At 37.7% G+C, this 27,262-nt stretch overlaps 1 protein-coding gene across 1 annotated transcript in view; it reads left to right on the forward strand.

Annotated features, from left to right (window-relative positions):
* Nucleotides 1-27,262, forward strand: part of NRXN1 (neurexin 1) — a 689,266-nt gene that overhangs the window by 483,989 nt on the left and 178,015 nt on the right. The window contains exon 12 of the mRNA XM_073791370.1: nucleotides 26,483-26,654. Coding sequence (XP_073647471.1) covers nucleotides 26,483-26,654 — 172 coding nt within the window. The remainder of the gene's footprint in view (nucleotides 1-26,482; nucleotides 26,655-27,262) is intronic.

Raw genomic sequence — 27,262 nt, forward strand, 5'->3', positions numbered from 1 at the left:
TAGTGATCTGACCCCATCCCCATCTCCAGATAGCTTGGGAAATGCTTTCCAGGTCTAATCTTTGACTTTCCTATTTGAATGTGTGATTTCTTTTCATTACACATCTTTTCATTTTCCACCTTCTTCCCCAAATACAGACAAAGGTTTTAATTGATAATTTCTTGTGTTTTTCACTGCTGACTCAACACTTTAGGTTGTATCTCTAATTACCCCTGTGAGGTTCAGATAATAACTTCAACTTCAGTGAGTTTTCCCAGCTTCCCAAAGTCATCTGTTAGAGCCTGAAATAACATGTCATAAATCTTTCTGATAAACTCCAATTGCTATAGTCAAGCCAGTGGAAGATCAACAAAAATTGTGTAGCTTTTTGCAGTACCGCAGCAAGAGGTGCAAGCAATTATTCCTTCAGCCTGTAATGTGTTTGCCTTGTATTAAACATTGTTAGTCACAGTCGAAAAGAGAGATTGAACCTTAGAGGAATTTCAAGTTATGCCTTCAGGCACATTTGAAAAGGTTCAAAAATCAATTAGGCAAGAAATCTAACTACTAGTATTAAAAAGATAGCAAATATAATTGCTTAGACCCAAGATTGACCCTGTGAAAATTATTTCTTCTTAATAAGCCTTCTTAATAAGACTGCTTATAAATTGAATATAAATATACATATGTATATAATTCTGATGTAACAAAGACTGTTGCCTCCATTCATACTGGACATATGCTAGTAGTTCTGAAGAAATATTCAATAAAAACAAATGAGGCATAAAACTGTCATGGATGCAAAATTTTCAGGAGCATGTCTGATTTCTCCCACCTGGTTTGCTCTTCCTGTTGCGTTTGCCTACCTGATTTCTCCTTTTTCTTCAAGGCAGGTCGTGTAGGTTAACCTAGGCTGTGCAGTCAGACAGGCTTGGATTCGTATCTTACTTATACCCCACATTAGTTGTGAGAGTTTGAGAAAGTTACTGGCCATTGTGAGTCTCAAGTCATAAACACAATGGAGATAATAACGGTACTTCCTTTTCTGGGTGGTTGTGGGGATTAAAGGAGAAAGTGCACATAAACTGCTTCAACTATGACAGGATGAGAGTTAGTGCTCAAGGAATATTGATTCCTGTTGGTGTTATCTCAGCTTAGGTAAACTACTGGGCATCGTCAGAAATGTGCCCCCCCACCCCCCGCCCATGGTCCTACTGTGTTGTTGTTGTTGTTTTTAGTAGACTTTATTTTTTAGATCAGTTTTAGGTTCACAGCAGAATTAAATGGAAGGTACAGAGACTTCCCGTATACCCTGTGCCCCTCACATGTGTAACCTCCCTCATTATCAACATCCCCCACTATCGTGGTACGTTTTTTACGATCAATTGAACCTATATTGACAATTGTTATCACTCAAACTCCATACTTTACATTAGGATTGACTCTTGGTGTTGTACATTCTATGGCTTTCGCCAAATGTGTAATGCCATATATCCACTGTTATTGTATCACACAGAGTACTTTCACTGCCTTAAAAATCCTCTGTGCTCTTCCTGTTTATCCTCCCCTATCCCCGGCTTCTGTCAATGACTGATCCTTTTACTGTCTCCATAGATTTGTCTTCTCCAGAATGTCACAGAGTTGGAATCATCCAGTATGCAGTCTTTTCAGATTGGCTTCCATCACTCAGTAATATGTATTTAAATTTCCTTGGTGTCCTTTCAGAGCTTGATAGCTCCATTCCTTTTAGCGTTGAATAATATTCCATTGTCTGGATGTACCATGGTTTATCCGTTCACCTAATGAAGAACATCTTGGTTTCTTCCAAGTTTTGGCAACTGTGAGTAAAGCGGCTGTAAATATCCATGTACAGGTTTTTGTGTGGACATAAATTTTCAGCCTTTTTGTTTAAATACCAAGGAGTGCAGTGTGGTAAGAATAGGTTTAGTTTTGTACTAAGCTGCCAAACTGTCTACCAAAATAGCTGTACCATTTTGCATTCCCACCAGTAATGAATGAGAGTTCCTGTTGCTCCACATCCTTGCCAGGTTTTGATGTTGTCCGTGTTTTGAGTTTTGGCCATTCTAATAGAGGTATGGTGGTATCTCATTGTTTCAATTTGCAGTACCTTAATGACACATGGTTGGAAGCTTCTTTTTATGTGCGTATTCACCAGCTATAAATCTAGTTTGGTGAGGTGTCTATTCGGCTCTTTGGCCTACTTTTCAATTTGGTAGTTTGTTTTCATATTGATGGGTTTTAAGAGTTTATTTTAGATAAAAATCAGATAGGTCTTTTGCAAACATTTTCTCTTAAGTCTGTTATGTGTTTTGTTTTTTTTTACATCACTAGAGTTCAGTTTGCATATGCCTTACATTGATATATCAATAGGTATGGATGTGGACCTTATCTTCAAAAATGGGAAACAGATTCTGAATTTGCTTTGTATCCTTGATAGACTTGTATAGTCCCCTGCATGGATCGAGATACCCAATGATTAATTGACCAAGGGAACAATTAATGTCCAATGGAAGTCATTTCAGTGTAATAACACCCCAAATTAAGGAGTTCCGTAGAGGGACCCAAGACTAGTGGTATCAGGCAGGGCCTGATACAAATTATATGATCTTCCTGCTTCATTTTCCAACATATTAAGATGGATTGTAAATGAGCATTAAGGACCAAGAGAGTCACAAAAAGATTCTCCTACAATTGGACTTCAACTTTCCAAAGGCTTTTCAGAGTTAAGGGACTTACAGTTAGATCACTTGTATAGGCAGAGGTGTGGTCATTGGATTATAGAACAGATGCCTTAGAACGAGGCAGGTTATAGCTAATCCTTTTTTGGTACAGATTTCAAAACTTTCATGAACAGAAAATACTGTAGCAATAGTGAAAAGCAGACAGCAATTCATTGAAAAATATTTTTAGTGTATCCCATGTGCTGAGGCATTGTGTGGCGGCCAAAGATCAATTTGACATATATGTACTCAAAAACTTTAAAGTCCTGTAGAGCAGAGTTACATGTACAAATAATTATGGTGCATGGTAAATAGTTATGTGCAGTGAGCATGTGTAAAGTCAGGAGAGGAAGAAATTAATTATGGCTGGAGCAGAGAGTGGGCCATTGACTCATCTAACAGATATTTGTTAAGCACCTACTGGGGTTCAAGTTTCATGCAGCATAATGAGCTGCAAGGATGAGTTGTAAAGATTCAGTACCTTCAAGATCCTTACAGTGCAAGAATCAGGTCCAAGGGTAGTGAAGGAAAGTATATAAGGAAAAACCTTCTGGAAGAGGTAATATTTGGACTTGACATCAAAGGGTGGTAGGATTTAGACTTTTGGAGACATAAGAGATGTGAGGGGAAGCACATTCCAGATATTGGCAACAGAAATAGCAAAGGCACCTGACTGTCTCACATTTCAAAAGACAAAGAATCTAATTTCTGATTTCTTTTGATGATTATTTTATATCCAGGAATGTATTGTTAACATACTAATTGATTATATTTATTGAGAATTTACTTTGACCTAGACATTATTTTAAACATTTTACTTTTAAAAAAAGATCTCATGTAATCCTTATTAAATCTCTGAGGCAGATACGATTTTTATTCCCAGTTTTACTAAAGGAAGCAATGGCTTGTCTCACGTGGGATTGGGACACACCTGCAGGCACATTTGACACTTGAGTTCTACACTGCGTGTCAAAGCCACGACAAAGCTCTCAGGATCCTGTCTCCACAAAAGAGTTCAAAACTCAAAATATTTTAAAAAGGTATTTCAAGATATGTCTGTAAAACCAAATATGATGAGAGAGAGAGATTGCTCTGAGCCGGTAAATATAGACTCATTAAGATTAAAGTCTAAATAAGCAGTCTTGTGAAATGTGGGGTTTTTATTTTCTGGAGAATGGTGGACCAGGAAGGCATCTGCTTAGGTGAGAGGATATAATGACAGGTGAAGAGAGAAAACTGGGAGTTTTTTACTCCTATTTAGAGTTTATCTTCCCTATCAAGCAGAATGATACACTAGAAAGGGTAATATGGATCTGAGGAAGTTTAAGCCCAAGATAAATAAGAGACTTTGTGTTTTCAGACAGCAGAGCTGGAAGGGAGTATTCTGGATGAAGAAAAAGGTTTGAGTAAAACCAACACAGATGGAAGATCTGGAGGGGTGGTTAAAACCCTATAATTGCATTTTCAAATCCACAAGAATTAAATACAGAGATCTTGCTAATGAACAGTGTGTGGAGGCCTGAGAATTTTAGTTTACTAAAAGCAACTAGTGAGTGTGACTATTAAAAAACCCAGACAATGTTGATGGGAGAATAATGCCTTAATTAAGGAAGATAGCACACTGTGTAGCACCCATCTTATGTGTTGCATTTAAGCTAATGTGTTCTATTAAGGTCCTTTAGAACCTAAGTTTATTAACAAGCTGGGTATCTGAAGGATGAATGGTTCGAAAAATTTCTCTAAATGATTGATAGTTAAAGAATGGAAAATGACTCTCCAGGAGAAGACTTGAGCTGAGGGTGGAAGGAAAAGGACTGGATAACTGTTTGCAAAAAGGCGAAGGATTGTCATATGGGAAAAGTGTACAGGTTACACTATATTGATCCATACTGCAGACACATTAAAGAGAGGTAACTTTGGGTTCAAAAGGATTTTCAAAAACGAATAGGCTGCCTTGAGAAGTAGTAACATTACTGGCAGGTTTCAAATGCCTTTTGTCAGACATATTTTAGAACAGTTTCCTGCATCGGTAGAGAGTTTGGCCCTGAGACCTCTTTCCTATTCTAAGATTTTTGTTATTTTCTTTTTCAGTATTTTAAGAATCTTTGGCAAAAGTCCTCATTTCTTTCACCAGTTGTATCCTGGTGCATCATGGTGTAATCTAAAATAATGGACCAGGAGAAATCCTATGAATTTCCTGTGTTTATGGTCTCCAAAATAAATAGCTGTTTGTAACTTAAAATTTTAAATAACCTGAGAAAATGAATGGAAATAAAGCATTATACCTAACGGGAGTCAATTCAGAGGTCTAAGTTTTGGAAAGGAAATGAGAGGCAGACAATGTTGACAATTTTATCTTTTAGAGTCCTGATATTTTAAAAGGAAACTCAGTTTACAGGCATTCTCTTAAACTACCAATAGGAGAACAATAGACCATTTTTATGACTAGTAAAGTGAATGAGTCAATACATAGGTGTTATCAATTTTCTCTTTTTGTGTTCATTTATTTGGAGAACTTGAGTGTTGCCTACTTTTTAATCAATATATATGGTGCATGTTAACCATACATCATCCATAATCAGTGCATTTTGGTGGTCTGTGCTAATGTCTATACAGTTATTTGTTAGGAAAATGTGTTGACATAGTTCAGCTCTTATAGCATAGATTGGACATTATGATGTTTTAAGCTAAATGATGAGTCAACAATGCAGTAAAAATAAAATGAAATGCTAAGATAGAATTTTAATTTAGAAAATAAATTTATAAATCTGTCTTGAAAATATTTTCGTAATTTCTTTTTACAGCATTCTTTGGGTATAAAATAAATTGTAAGAGCAAAGTTTGAGATAACTGAGAGTGCTAATTGAAACAGGAAATCATATTATCATTATTTCAAAGGACTATGGAATCATTTAATTTTGACTAGGAAAGCTAATCAGAAGCTTCGTGTCACCAAACCAATTGTGCTGGGTTCACATTTGTTGCATCTTGGTCCAAACTTAAATGCTTCCCACATCTCTTACTTACCTATCGTTACGTGTCATTGTTGAATCTGTGAGTTAATTATAGATCGTTACTGGTTAGTTAATTGGAGTGCAACCCAGAGCCAATATCAGATATTCTTCTTTCTTTCTTTCTTTCTTTCTTTTTTTTTTGACATCAAAATATGCTCTTTGCTTAAAGAAAAAGTGTTTTTGTTATTTTTCTGTTCATTTTTCAGCGCAGCACGGGTCCTATCTTTATGACTTCTTGAACGAAGCATTATCTTAGATCTGGCACTCTTGGGCAGCATCTTGCATAAAATTAGCTCAGATTAAAAATGCTATCATTAAAAACTAGATCCACACAGGCTTAGGGAGAAAGAGAAGATGGCAATGATTGAGAGGGCATTTTCAAACAACTGAGATAAAAATTTAACAATTTGAAGAATTTTGATTTATAAGTGAAACTTTGAAATATTAATGGAAGGAGAGGATTAAAAGGGTCTGTGACATGGTCATTATGTTTTTAAGAGAGACATTAAATGAATTAGAAAAAGAAACAAGATGAATATTAACATTTCTAATCATGACCTCAAAAGTTATCTAAGAAAGTTGAAAAATTATAATTAAAAATATTTCTAATGGGTCAATTCATATTTCAAATTTCAGCAACTCTACCTGTTAAATTATGTTTATTATTGTGATATAAGAAATAGCTAATGATGGTTTATTTCATTTCTTATGAAACCATTTAAAGGCTTCTTATAATAGTACTATACATTGTTTTTTTGATACAATAAACCTGGTTACAGAATTTAGATCCATATTTGCTTGATTATTGATTGTGACACACAGACTTGATCTGCTGGAAAGTTATTAATATTTCTTTTTAAATATTAGGCTTATCACTACTGGGAAACTACAGTGAAATCTCTCATTTCCTTTCCAATGGAGTCACAAATTTTATTTAGCAAAAAACTCCATGACTGTCTTTGTTAGGATGATGATACATTCTATTGGGTTTGATTGGAAGTTTGAGCACATCTTTCCAAAATGACAGCTAATACTAAAAATGATTTAAATAAATCTGCTAGTTGGGAAGAAAAAAGGATACTAGGTAAAATCAGGGATACAGACAAGGAGGGAGAGAGGAAAGACACTGGCCATTTCTCTAGTTGCTCCTCCATTACAGAGTCTCTGAGCATCTGGTGATACCCAGAATTATAATAAAACCTAAAGGGTATTGTGCATCCATTTCTGTTCCCAGAGCTCCTGAAGTATGAGAAAAGCTGCTCTGACCCTAATGCAGGTGAAGATTTAGCCTACTAGTAATTCTGAACACCTGGATTTTTTAATGCCCATGAAAGAAAAGTTGCTGGGTTCTGCCTACCTCCATCTTGGCAGGTTTGTCAGTGCTCAAAGCCTCATAAGATGATAAGGATTTTGAGGCCCCAGGGCACTCTCACGTGGCCTTTTCTACTTCCAGGGGATCTTGACAGGTGTGCAGAGGGAAGCAGCATGCTGTGACTAAAAAGCATTAGTCTGGAATGAAATAGGCTGGTTTGAATGTGACTAGATGATGTTTTAGCTCTGTGATTTCAGAGAAGTCACACACTTGCTTTGAGTTTCAAATATCCTCTACATGATGATTATAAGGTTGACAAATAGAGTTACTGTGAGGATTAAAGGAGTGAAGGTTTCAAAAGTAATTGCTGTATTGCTTGGTATATACAATAGTGAGGATGCTAGCATCTCTCTGATTCCAAGAGGCTTACTAATATCACATCTAAGCTGCAATCTCCTTTGAGCACCTTGGACCCCTTCTGAGAAGCATAGTAGTTAAATATGTTAAGCACACAAAATCTGAAACCAGATTGCTTGAGACCAAATCACATCTCTGATGCTTATTAGGCATCTGTTTCAGGGCAAGTTATTAAACCTTTTGAGGCTCAGCTCCCTCATCAAATTAATGGAAATAACAACATATATTCTAATATAGTATTTCTTATAAACTGCTTAAGAGTTCCTGCAACATAGAGAGTATCCAGGAAGGGTAGCTTTTAACATCATCAGTATCACCATCATCATCAATTCATCATCATGCATCCACTGCTAAATACAGCCTTTCTTAAGTTTCCACTCATTTGGAAAACTTGGGCACTAATATTACAAAACAGTGAATAAGTTGGATATGGTATCCGTTTGGCCTTAGAAGATATTTGTGATTAATTTCTCAAGGGATTTTTATCTTCTCAATGAGTTTTGATTTATGTTCATTTTGAAAGAGTGGACCTGTTTGGCAAGGGAAGTATGTAAGTTGGGTGTGAGATCATAGCATATGAATCTTGCAGTGATTTTTAATAATGAAAGATGTATCACAGATAACCCCAAGTCCACTGGAGAATACTGTTAATCAAATGAGACATGCCTTCCTATATGGCACTGGCTTTTCAACTATTGTCAGGGCAGACCTTTAAGTGAGTGTGTTTTGTACTTCAGTGGGTATCTACTCTTCAGTTCTTGCTTCATAAAAGGGCATTTTTCACAGACAAGCATTGTCCTTTTGCTCATCAGAGTCCATGACCAGCTCCACCCTAAAGTTCTCAAGGTTCTTTTTCACCCCCCAATATAGGGGATCAGTTATTTGAGGATGGGGGAAACAAGGAAAGAGATAACTAGACAGAAGGAACAACAAAGGTCCTGAGATGGGACAGAATGTGCTACATTCATGGAAATGGAAGTCCAGTGTGACAGAGGAGTGAGAAAGAGAGAGAGAGAGAGAGAGAGAGAACATGTGTTCTTTTGATAGGTGGCTAATAACTTGACTTTGCTCCCAATACTTATCTCTCACTCTGGCTTTACTGTGTCATCAGAATCCACAAGTCTTTTCAAAATACCCTCTGGCTCTTCCAGGGGAACCATGAAAAGAGATGATCTCAAGGAACCCCCAGTGATAACTGCTCTGGAGAAGTTAGCAATGAATATTTACCTCAAGTTCAAAATGCTCATGAATTATTTGGATTTAAACACTTAGTGTGTTTTTGGCTTCAAATTTCTAGGCCAAATTGCAGGAAAAATTTATCTTCTGACTTCATTTATTCAAAAATTTTCCAGAAAAATAATTAGATGAAAATTTCTCTTCTTATTTAAAGTGTCTTGTTTATTACCTGGAAACCTGCATTTCAGGGACTCAAACATTGAACTTTGTTGATTTTTCTCCAGAGCAGGGAAGGTAAAAGGGTCAAAGGTGAAAACTTTTCTTTCTTCAACTAATTTGTAGAGGCTACTTGAAAAACAAGTCAAATGATTTCGAACAGTATTTTTAAGGGGAAAAGTGTACAGAAAACTCTTGCTACATCTTGAGATAAAAGAGCTCTCTAGAGAAATGAGTTAACAAGACATTCTGCCCCACAAAGAAACTAAACATGTTACATTAGCTTTGAAATATAAGCACAGAATGATGAATCATTTTTTGACATTGTAGAAGCAAATGACTCTTAGAAAATGTAGTGTGTCCCTGTTGCTTCAGAAAGTCTTTATATATTACATTTCATAAAGCACATTGTTGAGTGAAACTTAGGAACAAACAATTAGATGAATGTCAAGATACATACTGTTAGGTTCTACATATACATCAACAATTTTCCATTCTTAGATTGCAAGATTTTTTAAATGTGGTTAGCTATTTTCCAATTGCTTTATGTCTGCAAATGATATATTTTACTTTTTTATGTATAATTCAATAATCTAGTTTTATCTCCTAGATAAATTTTCTGGATAATCCCTACATATTTTTGTACATAATTTACATATCTCTGTCACTACAAAGAGTCCATATATTTATATCTGAATCTGCATTTGTACATAAAAGTATCTGTCTTTATACATACATGTTTTCCCTCCTCAGGGCCTGTGTACATACTGTGTCCTTTGCCTGGAAAACTCTTACTCTCATTGTTGATTTCTTCACATCTTCAGCTCCTCAAAGAGGCTTTCCTGAATCATTCAATGCCTCTCATAACACCCTGCCCTTTTACTTCTTGGCACTTAGCGTACTTTATATGCTAATATAAATTTCAATGTATAAAGAAATAATGAGACTTAGAGCTTCATAATGGCAGTGGCGCTGTTTTGTTAACCACTGTTTATCCAGAATTTGACAGAATGTCAGGAATATAGTATGAAATCCATCTGTATTTGATGAGTGAATGAACGGATAAATAAATAAATAAATGTGAAGATTAAACTCGTGTTATGATATTTCCAAAATTTGAGTATCATTTATGCAAGAAAATCATATAATTTAGGGAAATGAATGTATGTAAACACAACCTACATACATTTTAAAAGTTCTAAGTCCTGGCAAGAGTGGTAGTGTTTTCATGAAATGGACTGTACCTAATAAATACTTGCTAGATGTTTCTTGACCATTACTTTATTTTCGTGGCAGTATTATTTTATTAAGATGAAGAAAGATCATAATCATCAGGAGCTTCAACCTTAGAGTCTATATTCTCTTCTGAAAACTCTTTTGTGTCAAAATTACACACATAAACGTAGTTTTATTTTTGATGGCTTCAGAAATCATTACTTACCACACTGGGGATAATAGAGCCTTGCTGATTCTATAGAAAATAGAAAAAATGAATGCATTTCTCTGCCCATATGCACCCATTTGCTTTTTCTAAGGATGTAAACAGGTCGTCCTGGACTAGGAGTCAATAAAAACAAAAAGGAGAAAGGTAGCACCGTCAGCTTTTCTCTTGGAATGCGTTTCAAGTTAGGGCTCCGCTTGAGACTTGTGAAACCCAAGACAGCATTTTTTAAAAGTCAGTTCATCAAACACACCTGAAAATATTATTTTTCACAATTTACAAACACAACTTTAAAAAATGATATCCCGGGCTTCCCTGGTGGCGCAGTGGTTGAGAGTCCGCCTGCCGACGCAGGGGACACGGGTTCGTGCCCCGGTCCGGGAAGATCCCACATGCCGCGGAGCGGCTGGGCCTGTGAGCCACGGCCGCTGAGCCTGCGCGTCCGGAGCCTGTGCTCCGCAACGGGAGAGGCCACAACAGTGAGAGGCCCGCGTACAGCAAAAAAAAAAAAAAAAAAAAAAAAAAAAAAAATCCCTTCCAAACTAACCTTTTCATTTCACGTATAGCTTATAAGCATTCACCGAGTCATTAAAAATAACGGCATTTATCTCTTAATATATTTTTGTTTCTTAAAGGTGTGTTTAATACAAAGGCTAATTTTGTTTTACTTACAACCTAGTTACTAAGGTAACATTTACCATGTAGAGGACTAAATTCACCATCCAAAGATGTTTTGTCTCTTGTCTGAAAAATGGTGTGCTCCGTGCTATAGAATAGAGTCAGACTGCAATTACATAGTCAGCTCCCCTTGAAAATGATGGTTCTGTGATACAACAGGTAAATGAAATATACAAATAATCCCAAACCTCTTTTATAGGGAAACCATTTTACATAGAAATGCCAACAGCTACTGGAATTGATAGAGCTGAATATCCTATCCCTGTCGGGTTCCTGGTGGAGGTAATAATAAGCAGTGTAATGGCCCAAAGATAAGGAATCAGAGAAAAGCAGGGAAGCAAATGTTATGATTTTAATCAGCACCGGAAACCCAGTGTTTATTGCACATAGTTTTCTGAATGACCAAGAAATCTGATCAAAGCTAGTTTAATACCCACAAGGATTTTAAAGGCAATAATAATAAAACAAATCAAAAAACATTAAAAAAAAAAGCCATATGCGACCAGCCCAGTGAACTTTTGACAAGGCTTAACTTAAGCCAGTGTCGCCTTAAATCTCCATACAGCAACCCCAGGGGTTTGTCATGATGCCAGACCACTGGGCTAAATATTCAACCAGAGGTCTTACCTGTGAAAAATTAAGAACCTGAGATAGGTCACCAGCCAAATCAAAATCTGTTTGATTTTTGCTTTTTGATTATTCAGAGGAAAAAAAGCTTAATGATAGGACACATTCTTCATATATAAGGATACATTTAAAGATGAGTATTTCTGTTTTATGATGGTTGCTATTTCAGTGAATGGAAATGCAGAATTAATGATCTTAATGAGCTGACTCTGATTCCCAAGAGGATAAATTAGTTTCATTTTGTTCTACAGTTGTATGGCTTCAGGCGGAGATATGCTATTTGAACCATGGGGAAGTACTGTGAAAAAGGCTTGATTACATTTCTGAACCCACGACCACATTGGAAAACTTCATAATGGTTCAAGACTGTCTTTTAAAATACAACAGATAATCCAGTATTGGCTCAACTGGTAAAACAAACAAAATAGAGATAGTCTCAAAATAGCAACATTAGGGTGATTGCCTCTTTCAAAGACACACCCGCCAGTCATTTAGTCGGCTAGTTTCATTCCAACATTATTCTGATTCTCGATTTAATTTCATCTAAGGAGAGAGAATGTGAGGAAATGGAGGCATTGAAGAGTCGGTGTTATCACCAGAACTCAGGGTCTATCCGTCCTCAAGAGAAGAACTCATTGACCCTTATTCTCACCACCACCATCAAGTCCTACAAATGTAGCAAGACAACGGTTCTTTCCCATAAAGCCAAGTCTCTCCATCCCCCCTGGAGAGGAGGGTTATAATTTCTCTGGGAAAAAACACGTATGGTTTACAAAAGGCCTCCTAGGTTACTCTGAATCATCGACCTAGTGGGATATCCCCTTTCCCCTCATAAACTGAAGAATTTCTGATTTGAATATATAATACAATCCTAGATCTCAGCTATTGTATAAATTTTGAAACAAAAATCTAAGACTCAAATTCAAACTTAGGTGCTTTAGATTTATTTAAAAAAAACTAGTCCTTCCCTCCTCCCTCCCTCCATCCCTCCCTCTCTCTCTTTCTTTGTTCTTCTGTACTAATTGCTTAGCCATCCATTTAGCTTTTTGTAGAACCATAGTATCATTGACATGGCAGGGACCGTAGAGGGTTGTCTAATCAAGCAGACTCTGCTTCAGTACAAACAGTGGCTGGACAGTTTATCCCATAGGTGAGCATGAGTAGATTTTAGAATGTTCCCTCTTAAGTCAAACAGTAGACCAATGCTCTGACTTTGGTCAATTTTCAGCTTTTCTAACCTTTAGCTTCTTTATTTGCAAGATAGATATGCTACTTCATAAATTGTTGTGAAGATCAATGAGGTATTATGTGTCCTAACTAAAGTGTAATGGCTATATAATTCAAGCATTATTTTAATTAACTTCCGTCAAACTACTATGAAGTAAAACATTGTTTTCCAAATGTAAGAATAATAATAATAGGAGTAAGAGCCCGGCCCTGGCCTAGTCGCCGACGCAATTGTGGACTGCGAGTCAGAGGATGAAGAGGACTTGGACAATGACCCAGTAGAAGAACGTGCTCTTGCTCCCTCTTGCAAGAGCACCAGAATCACAACTAACTGATGAACAAGCATTGACAGGAAGACACTGAAACTCACCAAAAAAGATACGCCACATCCAAAGACAAAGGAGAAGCCACAATGAGACGGTAGGAGGGGCGCAATCACAATAAAATCAAATCCCATAACTGCTGGGTGGGTGACTCACAAACTGGAGAACACTTATACCACGGAAGTCCACCCACTAGAGTGAAGGTTCTGAGCTCTGTGTCAGACTTCCCAATCTGGGGGTCCGGCAATGGGAGGAGGAATTCCTATATTATCAGACTTTGAAGGCTAGCAGGATTTGATTGCAGGACTTCAACAGGACTGGGGGAGGCAGAGACTCCATTCTTGGAGGGCACACACAAAGTAGTGTGCACATTGGGACCAAGGGGAAGGAGCAGTGACCCCATAGGAGACTGAACCAGACCTACCTGCTAGTGTTGGAGGGTCTCCCGCGGGGGTGGGTGGGGTGGCTGTGTCTCACCGTGGGAAAAAGGACACTGACAGCAGAAGTTCTGGGAAGTACTCCTTGGCATGAGCCCTCCCAGAGTCCACCATTAGCCCCAGCAAAGAGCCTGGGTAGGCTCCAGTGTTGGGTTGCCTCAGGGCAAACAACCAACAGGGAAGGAACCTATCCCCACCCATCAGCAGACAAGCGGATTAAAGTTTTACTGAGCTTTGCCCACAAGAGCAACAGCCAGCTCTACCCACCATGAGTCCCTCCCATAGAGAAACTTGCACAAGCCTCTTAGACAGCCTCATCCACCAGAGGGCAGACAGCAGAAGCAAGAAGAACTACAATCCTGCAGCCGCTGGAACAAAAACCACATTCACAGAAAGGTAGACAAGATGAAAAGGCAGAGGGCTATGTACCAGATGAAGGAACAAGATAAAACCCCAGAAAAACAACTAAATAAAGTGGAGATAGGTAACTTTCTACAAAAAGAATTCAGAATAAGGATAGTGAAGATGATCCAGGGTCTCAGAAAAAGAATGGAGGCAAAGATCTAGAAGATGCAAGAAATGTTTAACAAAGACCTAGAAGAACTAAAGAACAAACAAACAGAGATGAACAATACAATAACTGAAATCTAAATTACACTAGAAGGAATCAATGGCAGAAAAACTGAGGCAGAAGAACGGATAAGTGACCTGGAAGACAGAATGGTAGAATTCACTGCTGTGGAACAGAATAAAGAAAAAAGAATGAAAAGAAATGAAGACAGCCTAAGAGACCTCTGGGACAACATTAAATGCAACAACATTCCCATTGTAGGGGTCCCAGAAGGAGTAGAGAGAGAAAGGACCTGAGAAAATATTTAAAGAGATTATAGTTAAAAACTGCCTTAACATGGGAAAGGAAATAGCCACCCAAGTCCAGGAAGCTCAGTGAGTCCCTTACAGGATAAACCCTAGGAGAAACATGCTGAGACACATAGTAATCAAACTGGCAAAAATTAAAGACAAAGAAAATTATTGAAAGCAGCAAGGGAAAAATGACAAATAATATACAAGGGAACTCCCATAAGGTTAACAGCTGATTTCTCAGCAGAAACTCTACAAGCCAGAAGGGAGTGGCATGATATACTTAAAGTGATGAAAGGGAGGAACCTACAACCAAGATTATCCTACCTGTCAAGGATCTCATTCAGATTCTATGGAGAAATCAAAAGCTTTACAGACAAGCAAAAGCTAAGAGAATTCAGCACCACCAAACCAGCTCTACAACAAATGCTAAAGGAACGTCTCTAAGTGGGAAACACAAGAGAGGAAAAGGACCTACGAAAACAAACCCAAAACAATTAAGAAAATGGTCATAGGAGCATACATATCGATAATTACCTTAAACATGAATAGATTAAATGCTCCAACCAAAAGACACAGGCTTGCTGAATGGATACAAAAACAAAACTCATATATATTGCTGTCTACAAGAGACCCACTTCAGACCTAGGGACATATACAGACTGAAAGTGAGGGGGTGGAAAAAGATATTCCATGCAAGTGGAAATCAAAAGAAAGCTGGAGTAGCAATACTCATATCAGATAAAATAGACTTTAAAATAAAGAATGTTACAAGAGACAAGGAAGAACACTGCATAATAATCAAGGGATCAATCCAAGAAGAAGATATAACAATTCTAAATATATATGCTCCCAACATAGGAGCACCTCAATACATAAGGCAACTGCTACAGCTATAAAAGAGGAAATCGACAGTAACACAGTAATAGTGGGGACTTTAACACCTCACTTACACCAATGGACAGATCATCCAAGCAGAAAATTAATAGGGAAACACAAGCTTTAAATGACGTAATAGACCAGGTAGTTTTAATTGATATTTATACGACATTCCATTCCAAAAATAGCAGATTGCACTTTCTTCTCAAGGGCACACGGAACATTCTCCAGGATAGATCATATCTTGAGTCAGAAATCAAGCCTCAGTAAATTTCAGAAAATTGAAATCATATCAAGCATCTTTTCTGATTACAACGCTATGAGATTAGAAACCAATTACAGGGAAAGAAACGTAAAAAACACAAACACATGGAAGCTAAACAATTCATTGCTATATACCAACAGATCACTGAAGAAATCAAAGAGGAAATCAGAAAATGCCTAGAGACAAATGACAATGAAAGCAGGAGGATCCAAAACCTATGGGATGCAGCAAAAACAGTTCTAAGAGGGAAGTTAATAGCAATACAACCCTACCTCAAGAAACAAGAAAAATCTCAAATAAACAATCTAGTCTTACACCTAAAGGAACTAGAGAAAGAAAAACAAACAAAACCCAAAGTTAGTAGAAGGAAAGAAATCATAAACATCAGAGCAGAAATAAATGAAATAGAAACAAAGAAAACAATAGCAAAGATCAATAAAACTAAAAGCTGGTTCTTTGAGAAGATAAACAAAATTGATAAACCATTAGCCAGAATCATCAAGAGAAAGTAGGAGAGGACTCAAATCAATAAAATTAGAAATGACAAAGGAGAAGTTACAACAGACACCACAGAAATACAGAGCATCCTAAGAGACTTCCACAAGCAACTCTATGCCAATAAAATGGACAAGCTGGAAGAAATGGACAAATTCTTAGAAAGGTATAACCTTCCAAGACTGAACCAGGAAGGAATACAAAATATAAAGAGACAAATCACAAGTAATAACATTGAAACTGTGATTAAAAATCTTTCAACAAACAAAAGTCCATGACCAGATGGCTTCACAGATGAATTCTGTCAAATATTTAGAGAAGAGCTAACACCTATCCTCCTCCAACTCATCCAAAAAATTGCAGAGGAATGAACACTCCCAAACTTATTCTACGAGGCCACCATCACCCTGATACCAAAACCAGACAAAGATACTACAAAAAAAGAAAATTACAGACCAATATCACTGATGAATATAGATGCAAAAATCCTCAACAGGGCTTCCCTGGTGGCGCAGTGGTTGAGGGTCCGCCTGCCGATGCAGGGGATGCGGGTTCGTGCCCTGGTCTGGGAGGATCCCACATACTGCGGAGCAGCCGGGCCCGTGATCCAAGGCCGCTGAGCCTGCACATCCAGAGCCTGCGCTCCACAACGGGAGAGGCCACAACAGTGAGAGGCCCGTGTACCGCAAAAAAAAAAAAAAAAAAAAAAAAAAATCCTCAACAAAATACTAGCAAACAGAATCGAACAACACATTAAAACGATCATACACTATGGTCAAGTGGGATTTATCCCAGGGATGCAAGGATTCTTCAGTATACGCAAATCAATCAATGTGATACACCATATTAACAAATTGAAGAATAAAAACCATATGATAATCTCAATAGATGCAGAAAAAGCTTTTGACAAAATTCAACACCAATTTATGACAAAAACTCTCCAGAAAGTGGGTATAGAGAGAAACTACCTCAACTTAATAAAGGACATATAGTACAAACCCACAGCAGACATCATTCTCAATGGTGAAAAACTGAAAACATTTCCTCTAAGATCAGGAACAAGACAAGGATGTCCACTCTCACCACGATCATTCAAAATCGTTTTGGAAGTCCTAGCTACGGCAATCAGAGAAGAAAAAGAAATAAAAGGAATACAAATTGGAAAAGAAGAAGTAAAACTGTCACTGTTTGCAGATGACTGATACTATACATAGAGAATCCTAAAGATGCCACCAGAAAACTACTAGAACTAATCAATGAATTTGTTAAAGTAGCAGGATATAAAATTAATGCACAGAAATCTCTTGCATTCCTATACACTAATGATGGAAAATCTGAAAGAGAAATTAAGGAAACACTCATATTTACCATTGCAACAAAAAGAATAAAATACCTAGGAATAAACCTACCTAGGGAGACAAAAGACCTGTATGCAGAAAACAATAAGACACTGATGAAAGAAATTAAAGATGATGCCATCAGATGGAGAGATATACCATGTTCTTGGGTTGGAAGAATCAATATTGTGAAAATGACTATACTACCCAAAGCAAGCTACAGATTCAATGCAATCCCTATCAAATTACCAATGGTATTTTTTACCGAAGTAGAACAAAAAATCTTAAAATTTGTATGGAGACACAAAAGACCCCGAATAGCCAAAGCAGTCTTGAGGGAAAAAATGGAGCTGGAGGAATCAGACTCCCTGTCTTCAGACTATACTACAAACCTACAGTAATGGTACTGACACAAAAACAGAAATATAGATCAATGGAACAGTATAGAAAGCCCAGAGATAAACCCACGCACCTATGGTCAACTAATCTATGACAAAGGAGGCAAGGATATACAATGGAGAAAAGACAGTCTTTTCAATAAATGGTCCTGGGAGAACTGGACAGCTACGTGTAAAAGAATGAAATTAGAACACCCCCTAACACTATACACAAAAATAAACTCAAAATGGATTAGAGACCTAAATGTAAGACCGGACACTGTAAAACTCTTAGAGGAAAACATAGGCGAACACTCTTTGACATAAATCACAGCAAGATCTTTTTTTGATCCACTTCCTAGAGTAATGGAAATAAAAACAAAAATAAACAAATGGGACCTAATGAAACTTCAAAGCTTTTGCACCGCAAAGGAAACCATAAACAAGACAACCCTCAGAATGGGAGAAAATATTTCCATACGAATCAACAGACAAAGGATTAATCTCCAAAACATATAAACAGCTCATGCAGCTCAATATTAAAAAAACAAACAACCCTGTCCAAAAATGGGCAGAAGACCTAAATAGCCATTTCTGTAAAGAAGACATACAGATGGCCAAGAAGCACATGAAAAGGTGCTCAACATCACTAATTATTAGAGAAATGCAAATCAAAACTTCAGTGAGGTATCACCTCACACCAGTTAGAATGGGCATCATCAGAAAATCTACAAACAACAAATGCTGGAGAGGGTGTGGAGAAACGGGAACACTCTTGCATTGTTGGTGGGAATGTAAATTGATACAGCCACTATGGAGAACAGTTTGGAAGTTCCTTAAAAAACTAAAACTAGAATTACCTTATGACCCAGCAATCCCACTACTGGGCATATACCCAGAGAAAACCATAATTCAAAAGGACACATGTACCCCAATGTTCATTGCAGCACTATTTACAATAGCCAGGTCATGGAAGCAACGTAAATGCCTATCGAGAGATGAATGGATAAAGAAGATGTGGTACATATATACAATGGAATATTACTCAGCCATAAAAAGGAATGAAATGGGGTCATTTGTAGAGACGTAGATGAATCTAGAGACTGTCATACAGAGTGAAGTAAGTCAGAAAGAGAAAAACAAATATCGTATATTTACACCTATATGTGGAACCTAGAAAAATGGTACAGATGAATCGGTTTGCAGGGCAGAAATCGAGACACAGATGTAGAGAACAAATGTGTGGACACCAAGGGGGAAAAGCAGCAGGGGTGGTGGTAGTGTTGTGATGAATTGGGAGATTGGGATTGGCATATATATACTAATATGTATTAAATGGATAACTAATAAGAACCTGCTGTATTAAAAATAAATAAAATTCAAAAATTCAAAAAAATACAATAGTAGAGCTCACAGGTGCTGAGTGGCCATTAAGTGTGCTAGGAACTTTATATGCATTATCTCATCAAAAGAAAATTGCAGCATGATGAAAACATTCTGGATTTAAATAGTGGTGATGGGGGCTTCCCTGGTGGCCCAGTGGTTGAGAATCTGCCTGCCAATGCAGGGGACACGGGTTCGAGCCCTGGTCCGGGAAGATCCCACATGCCGCGGAGCAACTGGCCCCGTGAGCCATAACTACTGAGCCTGTGCGTCTGGAGCCCCCGCTCACCGCAAGTAGAGAAAGCTGTCGCACAGAAACAAAGACCCAACCCAGCCAAAAATAAATAAGCAAACAAACAAATAAATAAATTTATATAAGTAAATAAATAGTGGTGATGGTTGCAGAACCTCATGAATGTTCTAAAACCACTGAAGCGTATACTTTAAAAGGGCAGATTTTATGATAGGTGAATTAGATTTCAACTAAAAAAAGAATGTATGTGAAACAGTTTTGGAAAATTACAAATGCAGAGGTAGTCCACAAAGTGCTGTGAAGGATATAATATGGAATAAGTCAGTCTTGTTTCTTACTCTCAAGCTCTTTATAATATGGTTGAGGAGTTAAAACAGGTACGTAAGAACTAACACCTAAAACCAGGTGTGAGGGAGGACCGTTGTGAGCTTACAAAGTTTTATTAGACAGTCTGAGGACCAAGAGATGAGTGATGTACCCAGCCTCCAGGAGAGTGATGTCATTGTCAGGATATAGTTTCATGGAATCAAAGGAGCCATGGCATTCCAAAGAATGGAGATATAATAAAAAAGGTATACTATCCTTAATGAAGATTCAATGAGAAAATGAAAATACTATTTTCTTAGAATGTATGACCCTAAACAAGATGTTTCTAAGGTGGTATCACCCTAGATCTCAGCCACTTCTAGTTCCTTGTTGTGTGGCGCTATGAAATGTAATCAGTTATAAAGAAAGGTGTACTTTTCAGTAGCCCTACTCTTAACTCCATTCTCTGAGCATGCCTTGGTTTCAAGATCTTCTGGAACATGGACACAGTTGAAGACATTCTTTTTTACAAAGTCCCTCCAACTTGGTGAGGTTCCAGTACTGATAGTTTTTAGCTCTATGAGTCGGGGCACATTATCTAAAGTCTCTGAGCAGATGGGAAAAGTAGCACTTAACTTTTAGGTCAGCTGGGAGTTTCAGGTAGATACTTGGTATGTTTTTCAGTGCCTGGTACCTGGTGAGCCCTCTGGTATGTAGGGCCTAGAAAGAGAGACGGGGGTCAGAGAGAACATATATTCTATGTCCCTGGGTATCTTTGGGATCCGCTGGCTGTATTACAGCCATCCAAACGCTGGCCACACAGTCGGAGGCTCCCTGAGAACCTTTGGAACCCTCCCCACCAGTGCTGCTGCGAATCCCTTAACTCTTTTGTAGGTGTGAATATTTGCATGCATGATTTATCTTCTCAATTTGACTGAAAACTTCCTGAAGGGCAGAGAACACACTTTACATGTTTGTATTGTCTACACACTTAGCAAATGCAGAATTCATATTATTCAATTTTTATTTATTAGCTGAATGAATAAAAAAGTATAAATCAGTAGGGAAAGTGGAAGACGGGAGCGGCAACCTCATTTTTGAAATGGTGTGGGGTTTCTTTTGGGGGGAAAGGTTGCGTTTTCAGCTCAGTGCCAGGTTAAAATAACTGGACCCAAACTACTTCTTGACATTATGGCCCATCTAGATTGGTAAACACAATCTCTTCCAGCCAGTAGGACCCCTAAGTCATTCATTTGGAAATGTTTTGGGGTTAAATTAGCAATGATCTGAATCAGTGTGTTTGTTCTGAGGTGAGAGAACAGGCGGCTCTCTGACTCTGGTGCTCTGCAGTGTCACTTACTCCCAGCAATAGTGACTATAGGCCCCAGAGTCCCCTTCAGCCTTAAAACCTCTGTTCCTTGGTGAGGGTTAGTCTCTGGAAGGGCAAAACATAACACAGCCTGACTCCGACTTCAGTTGACAATGTAGACTTGGACCATGAGAGTTGTTCTGTACTCGGCAATGAGCGCGAGCATTGAGTGCATTTGAAGACATCGTCAAGTTTTCTCTAAAGGGGGGCCCTGGAGTATAGAACTGTATCGTGTTGCACAGAAGAAGCTTATAGCCCATAAACAAGCCTCCTTGCTAATCTACATGCCATCCTGGGTGGCGCACTTGTTCACTTGCTTAGTGATACTCTAAGAGTATGATAAATAAATGAACAACAAAAAAAGAAGACAATTTTTCACTTTTTACTATTTTCCTGGACATAGTTGAGCCAAATGCTTCTTCATAACAACCCCAGAGTAGGGGAAAAGAAGCAGTGGACATATGGGCATGCCATACACAAGCTAAAGCTTTATATATGTGTATTCTGTTTTATCTGTTTCGAATGCATATAGATTGAAATATATCCGCATCTATAACACACAAACATCCTACTTGAAGTATGCCCAAGATATTGAGTATACCATTAAATCTTGATCTTTGTTAAAACAAATATTTTTCCAATGAATATGTGATTACAGATGGAATTAAGAGATGCATTAACTATGGTGTTACTTGCTAAAACTTTCAAGTTCCTTTCCGGTGTCATCTTTCATTTTTCCTTTTAACTTGGTCTAATAATATAATCCTTATTCTGAAATGAGCTTTTGTGAAAAAATCAGTAATTACCTTTGTCACTATTTATTTAATGAATCCATGGAAAGACTTCATTAAATTATAAATGCCTCGTTACTGATATTCTCATAATAGATTTTTGAAATTATGGTGTGAGCCAGTTATCTATTTCAAGGAAGACACAAAGTTGAAAAAATCAGTACATGTCCAGTGAAATTACTGCTGGTTTTGCTAATGCAATGTCATGAGAATTTGCCAGGGACAGTCACATTTAATCCCAGAGAATAAGAATTTGAAATGAATTCTTTTAAATTGTAATTATCTATTGGCAAGAAAGTTTAGCAAGTTTTGTTTATATAATTGAAATGACTTGCTATCCTGTCAATATGGGAGGGATGTGTTTTGAGAATATTTACAGTTTCTGAATGGATTTATAAATATTGGTCCTTTAAACATGCTTGATATTAATATTTTATAGTTTATATGCCTTTTTTAATTTATTTGTTTTTAGGGAAAAAAATTGGCCCATTGGCTATTATTTATGCTTAAGTTATTTTTCAAGGACTTGATGCAACCTGGGGTGGGGTAAATAATGTCTGAGTTAGGGTACAGTCTGTTGTCTGAGCCTACTTTGGTGGTATTCATTTCTGGTCTAGCTGACTCTGGAGTTTGAATCCATGAGATGTTAAAGATGTTGGAAGTTGAAGAATCAACATATGCAGGGAAAGATGGGCATCATTTAAAAGTCAGAAGCTTTCCAAGTATCAGCAATTCTCACTGTTTCTTAATAGTTTGTTTTACTGTGTTGCAAGAAATGAATCCCTGAGAAATCTGGGCATTTCTTTACCCTAGAAAATAAGCATTTTACATTTCATATTGCAGAAACATTTCCAGATAAGGTAAAAGACTCTTTTTCAGAGTTTGGTGCATTTTGTATCTTTAGCATTGTAATGCATCTATTCACAGAACTTGAATCTCCTTACTGATTAGAACTCTGATGAAAATAGCCTACTATAGCCTTCCTATCAGAACAAGTAGGAAACTTGAAGAATTTCTTTCCATCTATCCTGGGATAAGATGCATGACTGTAATAGAAGAGACAGTGAAACAATCAGCTCTAGAGTAACAAATATCTCCATGTACTTGTTATGGCGAAAGAGCTGATTCCTAGGTTGCAACAGGAATTTAAACCTGTTCTGTCAAATATTTCTTCCTGACCCCAGTAAAGTCTAGGAAATGTCTCAACACTACCTTGGTCATTTTTAGATAATAAAAAAAATCATCTGTTCATGTTTAGACATAAGTAATTTCAGCTTACTCCTTTGTAATAATAAATACAACTTCAGTTAAAGCCAGTCCCTTACCCCTTTACCCCTGCTTGGGCTGCCTTAGAGCTGCCACTTGCCCTGGGTGAGGGAGCAGGGTTGTTTCTCCTCTTGTTTACACGATGTTTACTCTTCTTCTCCTTGACTCCTCCAGGGATGAAGCAGGAGAAGAGGAGATAAGGGGCAGAAATGATCTTACTTGGCTAATACAATAGTAACTGTCTAGCTGTGCTTAGCCCATGCTTAAGATTGACACTGAGGGGCACTCTTGGGGGGCATTTTGGTGGGCTTTCTTTAGTTCTCTTAACCACATCCTTCAGATGATCATTTAGGATTTCCGCCTCAGTCCCTGGGCACCCATCACTGCAACTCCAGGTTCTTTCTCTTGAGTTGTCTTAACTACTCACCACCTCTCTCCCCAGGGGACCTCTTGGATAGAATACAACATAATTCAGTGCTGGCTCTCTAACCCATGGTCCATGTATAATGCTCACATATTCCTTCTAACAAACTAATGTACAGGTGAGCCCTGGTGCAGTAATAACTTCTTGCTCTGCCATCAGAGCATCAGCCAGTCTCAGTCTCTCCCCTTGAAGATTTGTCAGGGAAGTGTCAAATCCCAGGCAAGGGCAGCTGGGGTTGCTGGTTACCCCAACTGCCCCAAGTTCCAGGAGACAAGTATCAAACTTTCTGAGATGTTCCATGAAAGTCCCTTTCCTGTGCACCCCTAAGATAAGGGAAAAGTAACCTTCTACCTTGGCGGTACATGCAAATCACATCACATTCAAAAATCCTCTTCTAATTATCATTTGCTTCTTGGTCTTTCTTGCCTCTTTAATGGGCTGCAAATAGGTTATTAATTCAGGGTCTCAAAAGCAGTTTTCAGTGCTCTTCTTTGCAAGTCTGGCTTAGGCAGTCTTGTACCTCATTTTGTAAAATGGAAGTAGAAATCTGTGTTTGTTTGTTTGTTTGCTTTTTACTTATTGGTATCTCAGGATTGCAGCTGAAACTGAGACAAAAAGAGTCCATTTTAGCATCCTATTATGTCCACATATCAGTTGCTTACTATCCTCTATAAAATTATTTTAAGCACGCATTGATTGATACATACAGTCTGCAAAGCATAATAAGAGCCTCCGTGGTGCTAACCAGAAAGATAAAACAGGTAACAAAGAACAACCAGAATTACCAAATCTGCTAACTGCGGCTAGAGGATGACCCGATATTACTAACATTCAGCCTAGTGTCATGAGTGGGAACTCAACCTCTGGAGCCCAACTGGCTGGGTTTGAATCACAGCTTTTCTCTTTCTAGCTGCATGACCTTAGCCAAGTTACTTAGTCACTCTGTGCTTCAGTTTCCTCAAATGTCAAATGCAGATAAAATAGTACCTCTTTCCTGGGGCTGTTAGGAGAAATACCAGAGTTAGTATTTGTAAAGTGCTTAGAACACTATAGAAGTGTTGTTCAAATAAAGATAATAAACCTCTTAAATAAGATTCTTAAAAAATTTCCTGTGGAGTTATATCACATATGTGTTAAAATATAAATATGCCATGTTAAATATTTTACTGAAAATGAGCAAATAGGAATTCTACCAAAGTGAAAAAATAATGAGTGCTTGCACCAAAGACCTATGCTAAAAAGATGTCTAAAAATGTCTTCATAGGCCCTTGGATAAGAGGTTAGTGTTTATTGGAATCCTGTTGTTTAGTTGTCATCTGGATCAATCTACCAAAAACCGAAATGCCTTACAATGGCATATATTTAAAAATAAGGATCTTGAGAAATACGGTAGAAAATAAAAATAAGCCCAGGGAAAAACAGTATAGCAGGGGTCTATGCAACTTGTAAAATTTCCCTACTCATTTTGACTCTGAGTTTCCTAATAACCAGTCAGAAAGGAAATGTGATTTCAAGTCATATTGTTCATCAAGCCCAAAACAAATCAAAACACAAAAAAATAAAAACCATACTAACCTGTTATAAGAAAGAGATCTTTTATGGACACTAAGAACCAGGAAGAAGAAATATAGAAGGGGACAGTGACAAGATCAGTGTCCCAAACAACATCTTCAAATACTTCCCTTCAATTAATGCAGTGTTATACAAGATTTTTTTCTTTTACAATAACCCTCAGTGTAAACTCATGCCATGCTCTTGCTGCTTAGTTCAATGATGAGAATCCAGCAAGAGGTCGAGAGGATGTGGTCCAAATCTTCTGGTTTCTGATTTTAAATTTCTGCACGAATGGATGGACTGTATGTCCTTTATATCCCTTTTCCCCCATGTCGTTCCTCTCAACTGAGGTTTGATAAAAGGTGAGCTGCAGACAGTTTGAGGTTATGTACTCTGACAAGGGCCCACAGTGCAAGTATTCTGTGCTACTGATTAAGGGCAAATCCACATGCTTTAAAAACCAACTGAACTTATGGTAGAGTTGACAGCCCTGCTGTTAGAGAAGGCTTCTCAAAGCCAGAGGACATAAGCACATGTTTCTCTTTGCTGCCTTGTATTATGAAATTATAAAGTTAACAGCCACAAGCTTTGCACTTAGAATGTTGCTTTGCATAATTCAGAGAGGTAGTTACTTTTAGATACCCATATCTTAACTTCATCTTAGCTTAGGTATAAATGAAGAATGAGGGAACTGAATTCTAACTCTGGCACCCCTCTATTTAGTTATATGACCTTGAACAACTCATTGCACCTTCCTGTGTCATAGTTTCATCATCTGCAAAATAAAGAAATTCAGTGAATTTCAGATTCTTAGCATATGATGATTTTTTTGTGTGAATAATGATTGTACTCATTAAATGCCTGTCTGTGTGCCCATACCCTGTAGAGTGATTTTCTATATTGTGAGCTTTTGTCCACTTTGTATTTAGAAATAAACTTCATTGCTCTGATTTCACCAGTTATTAAAAGGGAGAATTTCAAGCCTCATTTTTCTTGTGAAATGGAAGGAGTGGATTAAAGGAGCTATGTTAAAGAACATGAACATCCTTTAACACAGGCAGCTGTGTGCCTTGTCTGTGGCAGCCTCTGGGAAGAAGGCAGCTCAATTCTCTTGAAAGCGTGTCTTTTGGACTATCAATTATCCATGAAAGAGAAGCTTCCTATTTATCCAGATGTCAAGAACCTTGCCGGAGCTTTTCAGAAGTAAAATCGGAGGAAAGCAGCTGTTGTTCTGAAGCGTGTTTTTGAGCAATACCCTGTATGTAATTCTTATTAAATGATGATGAATCAGCACAACTTCATATAACTCTTTTTACTCCCCTCCTCCCTTCCAGCATCAAGGAAAAATCGGAGTTAAATTTAATGTTGGGACAGATGACATCGCCATCGAAGAGTCCAATGCAATCATTAACGATGGGAAATACCATGTAGTCCGTTTCACGAGGAGTGGTGGCAATGCCACGTTACAGGTGGACAGCTGGCCAGTGATTGAGCGCTACCCTGCAGGTAAGCCAGTGAATGTGTATCGGGGGAAGATTTTATGAAAAACAAACTGGAAAACGAAGCATTGTTTTCGTCCGTTTCACCCAATTTGGGGTTTTCGGAGAAACCGTCAAGTATTTATCAGATTTTAGAGTAGTGAATGTAATGCTGTCCTAAACTGTTCTTGATACAGTGTACAAATGGCATTTTATAGGAGAACTCGAAGGCACACGTTATCGTTTGCAAAATTCGGGACATCAGTGAAACCAGAAAAATGCACACATAAAAGGCACAACATGTCAAAGCTCTTTGTTAACTGGATTCTTGCATTTGAACAAAGGAAAGGCTTTGTCAAAAGTAACAAAGTTAAAATTTAAACCTAAGAGAGGGAATATCATACCATTTTTCTCTGAAAGAAAATAGGAGGAGAGTTCCTTTGATGGTGGTACATAGCTGAAACTCATGAAAGCTGCAGGAGGACCATGGGACAAACAGAGAAATAGTAAAGGAACTATATATAGTACCATAAAACAGCAGTTATAAGAACATGTAAGTAAATGAAATTTGTTTTCACTATCATATAACCATGGGGTTTCGCAAAGATTCTGTGACACTAGTAGTATTAGTCATTT

The sequence above is a fragment of the Tursiops truncatus genome, chromosome 14 (assembly GCF_011762595.2).
Source record: "Tursiops truncatus isolate mTurTru1 chromosome 14, mTurTru1.mat.Y, whole genome shotgun sequence".
Taxonomy (NCBI): Eukaryota; Metazoa; Chordata; class Mammalia; order Artiodactyla; family Delphinidae; genus Tursiops; species Tursiops truncatus.